Here is a 10911-nt window from a genome sequence, read left to right as displayed (position 1 = left end):
ATCTGGGAAAGTTTGCGATGTAGTAACAGTCAAAACTGACAAATGAAAGCAGTTGTTTGGTTTGGTTTTTGTTTGAGCATGCAACACAAAATACCTGATCCTATATACAGCCGTCAAATCACAGGATTTAGTTTGTCCCCCCGTCTGATCCAGCTTGACATAGATGCAGGCTTGAAAATCTCCGACATATGTTTTTTTTTCTTTTTCTTTTGTCACAAATTAAATCTGGAGGATTTGTTGTGGTCTTTACTGGATTTGGATGCAGTGTTAAAGGTCCAGTGCGTGTGATTTAGTGACATCTAGTGGTGAGGTTGCAGATCTTAACCAACTGAATAACCCTCGCTTCACTCCTACCTTTCCAAGCATGTATGTATGACCCTGCAGCATGATGCAGCATGACGGACTCCGTGGGGGAGAACACACACTCTCTGTATATATAAAGAGCTTATCCGAAGGTAGCTTTGAGCAAAATGCTAAACACAAAGTCGCTGTTGACATGTCCACCAGCTGAGGCTGATGAGAATGTCATTAAATTGGCAGGTATTTGGCCATAAACCATATATGGACAAATTAAAATTTGGACTTGATGATGTCACTGGATAGAATTCATCCTGAGGGGCATGAACTAAATTCCAAGACAATCCATCCGACAGATATTTCACTCAAACCCCCAAACATCCTGGGGGTGCTAGAAGAAAAGTCAAGGGATCACCAATATCATTAAGATACATCATCTGGGAACCATGAATATTTCACAGGACATGTGAAAAGTTTGGAGGAGCTGGAGGAAAAGTCACGGGATCAGCAAAGTCATATGGATTCATCCTCTGGGGACCATGAACAAAGTTTCATGGCAGTCTATTGAATAGTTGTTGAGATGTTTCAATGTGGATGAAAGTGGTGGACCAGCCAACCATGTGCAAGTGATTTTAGATGATTTCAACCGAAATGTAAAGCCAGTCATAGAAAAATAGTTGTGTTTCCATGTATCTGTCAAGGAAGTCTGAAGCGAACTTTTGAAATGTCAGAGTTTAGAGTGAAGATAGTGGGCTACTTGAGGCATAGTTTTGTCAGATGTTGGTGGTACACGCTACATTATGCATGACTGTAAGAAACGTCATGGAGAGTAGAAGACTTAGAGGATGTGAACCAAAAACAAAACCACCAACAAAGAAGAAGAAGAAGAAGAAGAAGAAGAAGAAGAAGAAGAAGAAGAAGAAGAAGAAGAAGAGTATGTGTGGACTGTTGCTACTACCAGTCGTGCTTTTGCACATTGTAGTAACATCCAGGAAGACACCAACAGGAAGAGCTTCTTTTCCTTCTCTTGGAGCGGGAGACACTTCAGATCATAGTCAGAGAAGTTGTTTACATCTCTCATTAAGCACATTAACACTTTTCAAAAAAGGTAAAAACACCTAAAACTTGACTTTTTAGCCAAATTGAGGAAGTTTTTTGGAATTTAGCAGTTTCCATCAACCTTTTCTATTTCAAAAATACACATGGAAATAAGTTGATGTAAACACGGCTAAAACTTGTTAACTGTTTTGTTGACAAACTGCGACAGACAACTCCTTCTCATTCTGCCTTTCACTCTACACGCTCTCTGTTTGAATGCACCATGCGATCCTGTGTCCTTGTATTCATTCATCACTGATGCCACATTGGCCAGAGGCCGACATGGATATGACACATACTGAATCAGTCAAAACAGGTAGCCTAACTGTCAAAACCTGGGAGCTCCTTCATCCTGTTCCAGCTGGATCGTGAACACATTACACACAAACTGCCAGGCGCTGGACCGATTCCACATCAGCACTGTCAATTCATGTTACTACTAATGCTGTATAAATTAAACTGATAAAACTACCCAAAACAATTATTGTGGCTGATTTCTCTCAAGTATTTATCTGTGCTGGCAAACAATGCATTCCTTTCACTCTCACGCAGTTTCTCTCTCTCTCTCGCTCTCACACACACACAGTGAAACAGGTAGAAGATAAACAAGTTTCATCAGTGAATCATCAGTTAAAGGTATAATTATTTTCAGTTTGCCAATAATGAGAACAGACAGCAGAAAGTCTTTTGGCAGTGATAGATTCTATATTTTCCCATTTTCAATATACAACAATATTTCTACTACACAAGAAGTAACTGCTGGAGCATTGTCATTCAGTTGTTTTAATGGATGTCTGTAGCAACCTTGGCCTTCAATCTCGGACTTATTTACAGTGTTTTCTGCTGCAACTCACTTATTTGAATTGGAGCTCGGAGGCGTGTTATACCCCCTCACATTGAGTAAATTTAGTTTACAGTATGTGCATTAGTATATACATTTTCTGCAGTGGGAACAAATATGAAATCTACTTTTTGCATATCCATTATCATGATTCCTCCCCCCAGGATCTGGATAAAAATGAGCCAATTACTAAAGCTGAAGGTAAGTGTCTTTCTGTCTTTACAGATACAGAAGTATCACAACAGGAGGGGTTGAGAGAAAGAAAGCTTGACTTGGCATTTTATTGGTTCAGGGTTCAAATCTCAAGGCTTAGGCTGAAATTTTGCACCTCCAGGCCCTGAGAAGCAGAGGAGGCTCCACAGACAGCAGTATCAGTACTCCGTCTGTCCTCTGGTGGCCACATGTAGGAGGCGCAGCAGCAGCTCGGCAGGTGATCTCCCTGCAGGGCTGTCGGCTGCATCTGTGGCCTCGGCCTCCTCCAGGCAGTCAGAGTCCACCGCACAGCTCTCTGAGTGGGACGAGAGGAAAGGAAAATAACTTTATTCAAACTGTGCCCATCGACCAATTCCTACCACGCTTCCTTGTCTGAACATGACAATCAACATACAGTCAAACCAGACTGTACCTGAGTTACAGCAGAGTCCTGAAACAGCACAGCGTCCTCCCTCAGATCCACAGGGTCTCCCTCCCGCCTGGCAGGGGGTGAGCAGGTAGTTCTCCTCCACACAGTGAGCTGCTTCTGGGGAGCCCAGCAGGCAGCCGAGGCCCTCCCCGCAGCAGATACTGGGGCCAAAGCAGCGGCCCCTCTCTCTGGGGCCACAAGCCATGCACTAGAGGAGAAACGTAACGGTTAATCACATGCTATAAATCAGGTCAATTATTTTTCAAACACAGTTACTTTTATTTTGTCCAGTATTACACTCCCTTGATTCTAATACACCTATATTGCAGGAATATTTGTTCTTACAGTGAGCTCAGATTCTCATATTCAAACAACAAAAAACTGATTCTTTAAATACTGGATAGATGGCTGCATGATATCTAATGCACATTTATCTCAGTAAGTGTTCATATATATTCCTAATGTGTTTATTAACTTGCCTCCACACCAGAAATTGTGAGAATAAAAAGAATATTAAAACACTTGAAATACATAAACACATCTAGTCTTCATCTAGTTCTGTGGTCCTGAAAAACAGATCCATTTGCTGCTATCTTGTATGCAATTTTAGATTGTCTTCTGTCCTTTGCTATTTTATCATAATCCACTTTGTTATAGTCCTTTCCATCTTTTGTCCGGTTTTCACGATGAAAAAAAATAAAATAAATAAACCTACATTCAATTCCACATTCAAGTACATTCAGTTTTCTTGATTTTATACTTGAAAGTGCCTTCATTTTATACATTTAATTATCCTTATTCCACACAAACATTTACTTTACTTATTATTACAACAGGCTTAAATGCAGCTAGAGAAATTCATAATCCAAGCTTCCCAAAGGGAAGACAGGAGGGTAGAAAAGACAATGGTCCTCACCTGTCTGATTCCAGCCTCCGGCAGCGCTCGTTTCCCTCCTCGAGGGCAGTTCTGGATGTAACAGGCGGAGGAGAGAGCGATGAGTCCCAGGACGCACAGCGGGAACAAGGAGTGAGGCATCGCTGCTGGTTTTGGTGATGAGCGCCGCGCACCTGTATGTCCTCCGCCTGGGTGGATGTCTGATGTCCCGCTCCAGTCCTCACTTATAAGCACATGGACCGTGACCCGACAAAGCGACTGACACTCGTATCTGACGTCAGTGTCGTGCGTTTTGCTCTCCACGCTCACTCGCGTCCGAAGGCCACCGGCGTGCGCGCGGCGTGTGCGCGACAGGTCGCGGCAGATATGGCTCTGCATCAGATGCGTACCATCTAACAAATCTACGCAGGACAACAGCCATGACAACAGAAGATGCCTTTTCTGTATTCAACACTGCGCCACACTTATTTGGAATAACTTTTGAAGTAATGTCAGCCTCCGCGGAGGATGGCAGGAGGGCGCGCACACCAAAGTGGCAGAACATGAACAACTAATGAGCAAGTAATTAAATTTAGCGCAACGAGCGGACTGATTAAGCACATTTCATGATGATCATGCACAATTCAGCTGTCAGTCTTCGCTGTTCATCGCTGCAGGACAGACATGTTTGACTTCACGCACATGAAGGCAACTGTGCAAGCATCATGACAACCTCAAGGTCGCACAAATTATCCTCCTGATGTGATTTAAGACCATTAATGAGCACAACAAGATTAGCATTTCAAATAAACAGAAATATCTGAAGTTCATTATTCCATTCAGTGTTTTGTTGCATGCCCAGGGTTGCATCCCGCCTATTAGCTGTTGTGATGCTGATTAACAAGTAGACGATAAATGGCAAAAGTGAGCTTTAGAGGCAGCAGGTTAAGGTGTGAAGGAGTTCGTTGATTAGCCTCACAGCATTAAGCTTGATCCTTCAATGAACACAGTATCTGCTCTTGTTTTGCATAACTCCACTCCTGAACAATATGAGATAAAGTTAACAAAAATAATGAAAAGCATTTCCTCTCACAGGTAAAAATAACTCTTGATGCCTGTGATAAATCTTGAAATAAACGTAACTTTCGCAATCACTTTAAAGTTTGAGCTCGAATTTACATTTTGTACATTTCTGACTTATAAAACAGAAAAATAAGCTTTAGCGTTTACAGCACATAAGCATTAGTTTATATCACTTCACCACTGTCTGATTTAGTGTCATTTAAGTGCTTTATTACGCTGAAACAGTGAAGCTGATGTCTCCATTTCACATGCAGCACAACTGGTTTCAGCTCTTACTGAGCGGATATAGGATCATGACCTTGGTTAAGCTAAACGTTGTCACGGAAACCAACATATAAATTATGCTGTTTGTGATGGCGAAGCCCAACACGTACTGCTTTTCCTGAATTTGGTGAGTTTAACCCGTTTGTGCACACAATAAGGTACTCATATGCAGTAATTACAGTGAAGTGTTATTGATTATGAGGTAGGTTATGAATGCGTCTTCAAGGCCACTCTGTTGAACTGAAACATCATGCGCACATTTATTTCCTAACAGTGCACCTGACAGAAAAAAACAGTCAGAAGTAATAGGAAATAAAATCAGATACAGAATCTAGTGGGAGACAGAGAAGTGGCATAACACAACCTTATCTCAACTTCGAAGAAATTCTGACAAATTCAGCTTTTAAATACGACCTGATGCACACTTGCATTGCAGGACTTCCTTGCCATGTTAAAAATAAATTAAACAGTCCAGAATCAGTCCCTGAATTTACTCTCTTAAGACAACAAAACCGGTACAAGAGTGCAAGTAATATAAAGCGGGGATTGATGTGAAGGAGTAAAGAGGCTGAGCATGACCCCGTCTGTGTCTTTACAATGACCACACAGCCTTGGGTCAACTCAATTTCCTCTGGCCTCTTGCTCTTACTGCTCTTGTCCCCCAACCTTTTCTTCGTGCAACCTCAACACATCGACACATCCAGGGTCTGTACTGTACAAAGGCTGCAGAACCAAGGCTGCAATTACATTTCAGTGCTCGATGAAAAGGCTAAGACAGTGTGAGAGGGGGGAAGAGAACAAATTTTTTAACCTTCTTTTTTTAAAGTGTTTTGTAAAGGTCTTTGCTTTCAGTGATGTCCTTTCTGTCATGGTAAAAACAGAGGCCTCTGTGATCTGATTCTGGAGTGTTACAGGTCCAAGAAAATTCTAAGTGAAATAATTCACTAGACCTGAAGTACATGCAACTTTTGCGAATAAGACATAATACAAAATATATCCCATAATACAGCAATCATCACACATACAGCAATGCATCTGCAAAGATATTCTCTATATCAAAGGGAAGGGGTGGAGTGTGTACCACGCAAACAATATAAATAAAGTCTGTGTGCAATCTGTAACTTTCAGCTGTAAATGTTTTTCTTTTTCCCACTTTGAGTTCGACATGGCCTCAATCCTGTAACACCACATCTGCAGTACAATCCCGTGTTCACCTTGAGAACTGTTCTCATTCACAGGCTTTTACAGAATCCGTCAGTGATGCACACGAACAATGTCACTGCGTGGGGTAGGGCTTTGGCAGGCGGGACATAAGATATGATTGGATGTCGATGCAGTCACAGAGTTCAGTGGTTGCGATTCCCTCCGGAGGCAGGAATGGCAGAGCAAGTGACCGCAAGTTAGACTGTAGATGGATGACGCAGATTTGGAGTAAACGGAGACCGAACAGGAACATGCAGAACACGTCCTTTCACCTGGTAAACAAATATGAAGGAAGATTAATCAAATAGTCAGAGGATTTATCCTGGACATCAGAGACATTGAACACAACCCAACATTCCTGCACCATTGAAAGAATTTGTGTTTTTCAATGAAGTTTTAAGTATCTTTTGACACTGAATCCCACCTGTTGGCATGCTTGGAGTGCCTGTAGTGTGACAGTGCTGTGGGGTGTTGGGTGGTTCAGCCTCAGGAGTAACCCGTCTCTTCTGGGACAAGTTCGAGGTGAAGGAGGGCCGTCCCTGCAGGGCAGAGAACAGGGCCTCGTCCAGGCTGGTTGACAAACGCTGCTCATGAGAGGTGCAGCTGGGGACTGAATGCGTGGTGAATCGACACATCAGACATGTCAGCAGGAAAAAAGATAGAGATACGTTTTAGGATCCTACTTGCATGTGCAAAGAGCAGAGAGAAGCTGTTGCACTAAACATAATATACTCACATGAAACTGCATCATGTCTTGGTCTTTTTGCTTGAGGTAGTAGTTGCTTCTCATCTTCCAACCCTTCTGTTGATTCTTTGGAAATTCCACGTATATCTTGTTTCCTTCTTCTCTCTAACTCTGATTTACTGTCTGCAGTAAGAGGCTGGGAGGTATGCATGTGATTCCCATTATCTGACCAGTGTCCTAATCCAGTGTTTTCTAGCTGTGTAGTCCTATTGGTGTTTCCTGTCTCATTGTTACATTGAATAACAGTAGTATTTGTTGAGCTTTTACTGAGACATGTAGAGTTCTGGGACAGTTCATCTGCTTTGGAGGCTATAAGCCTTGAGGCCTGTGGATTCTCTCCATCTCCTTGTCTCCCTAACATCCCGTCCCTCCTGATCATCCCTTTCTGCAGGAGGAAGTGGTCAATGCGGCTTTTCAGTTGGGGGTTAGGAAGAGGTTGGGAGGTTGAAGTAAACGGGACACCTGTGAAGGGGTCGTTCGGGGGTCGACCCCAAGTGGCCTCCCTCTTCTGGTGCTCCTCCAGTGTGGTGTTATCCACTGACACACCACTGGGCAGCAGCATGGGAAGTATCATTACCTCCTGGGTTATCGGGTCAAGGAACTCTTCTGGGATGGAAAGATTGCTGGAGATGGACAAAAACAAACAGATTATTATCAACGTTGTAAGAAAATGTGCATATTTTATCATAATGAGCTCTGTTTTATACAGAGAAATTAAAAATTTTAAAGACTGCTTCATTAACGCATACCTTGGAGGTGTGTCTGCTTGCAGTGGTGGTTTCGTCTGGCTAACAGAGGAGGTAAAGAACACAGGTCTTGGTAGCTTTCTTTCATTGGCCTCGTGGACTCTTCTGATCCTCTCCACTTCTTCTGCAGGGCAGCAGCGAGCAGGTTGTCCCCACACGACCAAAGCCTTGAGCCCCAGAGCAGATGCCGCACCGCCAAATGGCACAGTCACACGAAGCTGTGTCACAGCGCCTAACGACAGCAGACCTCGACTCCACAGCTCCTCTTCCCGACAGTTTGCAGGTTGTGGAGGAGGTGGCGAGGGGAACGGCGGACGGGGATTAAAATTTGAACGTGTGAAGCAGACTTGAGTCTCCTCCCTAAGATCACAACGACCTACCAGTTTAAACTCTGGTTCAGGATTACTGGATTCAGTTTTTGACTGACACTGGAACACATGGCTCCTTTGCTGAGGCTCATTTAAAGCCTCTTCTCCCCACTGTTGGGCCTGAAGACTCCACTGGTGCCCATTACACCGGTGAGACTTACTGCCTTGCTCTTGTTGTTTTTCTCTGTTCTGTTTATTCTGCTTCTTTACCTGCATCTGTATTTGTTCCTTTTGCTGAACCTCTTTGTGACCTGGACCAAAAGTCTGGGAGGGTAACCAATCAGAGCTGGTGCTGATTTCCAGTCTCTTGCAGGCCTGTCCTCTGTCCATACCACAGGGCCACAGCTGCACATCCACCCTGGACAGATCCACCTGGAAGCCAAACTTCAACGTCACCTGAGAGGAATGGAGGAAAATTATTTCTATTAATTTATTAATTATAGGGATGGATGCATTATTAGAGTTGCCATAGATCCAACCCATGCCAGATGATGCTACATATATATTCTAGGTGAGTGTGGCCACCTCTGTGAACAACGGTTAATCTGGAACTTTGCTTGGCATTGGTTACAAATTGCTTCTACATACTTGGTGTTAAAGGGGAATTTTATTTTAGACACACACCACAAGAGCACAAGCTTACCTGAACAGGTGGACGTAGGAAGTACTCCAGCTTGAAGCCTCGCCTCCGGAGAGCAGGGTCAGCTGACACAAGATTTGTGACATCATAGCCATCTGCACACAGCTGCATATGAAAAAATAAACCAAACTTAGATTCTTGAGAGAAAGCTTGAAAAGAGAGGAGCAAAAGTTTATAGTTTTTTTGCTTTTAACTGACAATAGTCAGCACAAAGACAGGAACAAGGAAAAAAATGCCAGAATATACACCCACCCTGCTCTAAGAAATGAGCTGTAGATTCTTTTTGGGGTAATACACGACAAACCTCATGTACATGTTCAGCTAACTGGTTTACTGAAGAGATGCTAACTTTAAAGTTTCAGTGGCTTGCCTCCTTAGCAGTGTGGCCAGAGGACCACACTCACGTCAGACTGAACCATATAAATATATGATATGTGACAGAAAACTGTGTAACATCACATGGAGGGAGAGGTGACAGTATAAAAGAGAGCTGTGGAAGAAGAGGTGTAAAAAAAAAAAAACATAGTTACATAGGAGTGAAAGAACATTTTCATCACAAGTGTGTACAATATACAGCCATGATCAGATTACAAAATACCAATAAACGAACATCACAAGGTCAGTAGTGATTCAGTCTCCCACACACCCCTTTGTCCATCTGCTTCTTTAACATCTCATCTTTGACCACGTCAGCGCTTTGCTATTTACGTCTCAGTACGCTGATTCTTCCTATTCATCACAATGGACCTAGATGTAAACTCTTCATAGGTAAAATAAGGTAAACAGCGCACTCACAAGACATTAATTCGGTGTAGAAATTAGGGTTTTTGCTTTAGGTCCTAAGCTACTGTTGCTGGTTACAAGTCCCCTGGGTGTTGCTGTTGTTCATTACTTTTTTTGAGAAAGCAAGGTACATTTTCAATAAAACACTATCTTGAGGAACGGTACGGTGAGGCGATGTGTCCATGAAATGTGTCACACCTTGTTACAATGAACTGTTGTGTAAAAGTGCGGCAGGCAGAGATTCACCACCATTTTCTCCAACCTGCAGAGAAACAAACTGACGTTAGAGCTGTACATGGCTCCTCGCATGAGTTTACAGGTCAAGGCTAAATAAGACATGCAGTGAATACAACTGTTCAGCACCTACTGGAAGGTAATCACATTTTTGTTGTGTTTCCACTTATTATTTCACACGACCTTTGACCTCAAAACAAAACGACATTCATTGACTGACTGATTCACCTCTCTTCAATAATTTTCAATGGTCAGTTCAAGGAGTACATACAGTTTTATTGTGCTGTTGAGTGGAAGGTGAAAATAGGAAATTACTTCTACTTCTACTTGACATCTAGAAAGGTAGTTATTATTCAACAAAATGTACAAAAAATGTATACGTTATTTGCAGCCCTAATTAAGTTTAATTTTATCTCATGATGGCTAAGGTCCATTTATTAACCAGCTGCTGGAAACCAACTATACAACTGCACACAGAAACACACTGATGTACGTAAGGCTGTGATTCATTTTACAGCGAAAAAATATATTCTTAGCCCTATTATTGGAGGCTCTGAGCCTCAAACATGTTGGTAAATAAAAACATTACACTGTATTACAATCCAAAGAGAGCTGTCACGTTAACAGTGTGTTAAGGTGTATTCAAAAACGCACCACGTACCAGCTATACGCTAATATGATGTTGGCTAACACTGCTAATGCTGAGCAAGTTTGACATCAGCTAAGTAAACTAAAACAGAGAAAGCTTACTTTGTTTGGTCCTTGACAAACCCTTTTGGCTCTTAAACTGCCTCCTCTGACTAACTCTAACTATATTGGTAGCTAATAGCTTTAGCTACTAGCTCTTTACTAGCTCAGCTGCCACAACTACGGCAGCCGAGAAGGGACCTGCCTCACAATTGAGAAAGCGAATTTGGACAGTGTCGGACGGATACAACAGGTGATGAGTACATTTGGTAAGAAAAAGCTTCATTGATTTGCTTACCATAGACGTTTGTGTTCTTTGCCGCAGCACAGCGTAAATGTCTGCGTAAAGCCCTTCAACAGTTAATTCTTTTGACCACCTCTAACTTCTTGTCAGACATCCACACATACATTTTGTTATGTCGTCCT

General features: G+C 42.5%; 2 protein-coding genes across 2 annotated transcripts; both read right to left on the bottom strand.

Annotated features, from left to right (window-relative positions):
* Nucleotides 1–1992: 1992 nt before the first annotated feature.
* On the bottom strand, nt 1993–3949 carry avp (arginine vasopressin). Its single transcript, XM_076731885.1, has 3 exons — nt 3775–3949; nt 2862–3066; nt 1993–2744 (listed from the first exon to the last, which is right to left on the bottom strand). The coding sequence occupies exons 1-3, from the start codon at nt 3892–3894 to the stop codon at nt 2608–2610; spliced, it is 462 nt and encodes a 153-aa protein (XP_076588000.1). The 5' UTR covers nt 3895–3949; the 3' UTR covers nt 1993–2607.
* A 1057-nt stretch (nt 3950–5006) lies between these two features.
* Nucleotides 5007–10688, bottom strand: ubox5 (U-box domain containing 5). The gene is made up of 7 exons (XM_076729805.1): nt 10549–10688; nt 9763–9826; nt 8785–8886; nt 7777–8537; nt 7019–7650; nt 6707–6892; nt 5007–6554 (listed from the first exon to the last, which is right to left on the bottom strand). Exons 2-7 carry the CDS (start codon nt 9814–9816, stop codon nt 6334–6336), a joined length of 1956 nt encoding a protein of 651 aa, XP_076585920.1. The 5' UTR covers nt 9817–9826; nt 10549–10688; the 3' UTR covers nt 5007–6333.
* Between the last annotated feature and the right edge of the window lie 223 nt (nt 10689–10911).

The sequence above is a fragment of the Chaetodon auriga genome, chromosome 5 (genome assembly GCF_051107435.1).
Source record: "Chaetodon auriga isolate fChaAug3 chromosome 5, fChaAug3.hap1, whole genome shotgun sequence".
NCBI classification, from domain to species: Eukaryota; Metazoa; Chordata; class Actinopteri; order Chaetodontiformes; family Chaetodontidae; genus Chaetodon; species Chaetodon auriga.
The sequence above is the reverse complement of the archived record's forward strand: the minus strand, read 5'-3'. Positions and strand labels throughout refer to the sequence as shown.

Bases quoted from the DNA above. Each gene is read 5' to 3' on its own strand.
- avp (XM_076731885.1), bottom strand. From the start codon at position 3,894: ATGCCTCACTCCTTGTTCCCGCTGTGCGTCCTGGGACTCATCGCTCTC. The intron at 3,067-3,774 runs GTGAGGACCATT...TTTCTCCTCTAG, and splicing joins CGGAGGCTGGAATCAGACAG to TGCATGGCTTGTGGCCCCAG. The intron at 2,745-2,861 runs GTACAGTCTGGT...CGTCCCACTCAG, and splicing joins AGGACTCTGCTGTAACTCAG to AGAGCTGTGCGGTGGACTCT.
- ubox5 (XM_076729805.1), bottom strand. From the start codon at position 9,816: ATGGTGGTGAATCTCTGCCTGCCGCACTTTTACACAACAGTTCATTGT. The intron at 7,651-7,776 runs GTATGCGTTAAT...GTCCATCTCCAG, and splicing joins CAAGCAGACACACCTCCAAG to CAATCTTTCCATCCCAGAAG. The intron at 6,555-6,706 runs GTGGGATTCAGT...TTTGTTTACCAG, and splicing joins CACTCCAAGCATGCCAACAG to GTGAAAGGACGTGTTCTGCA.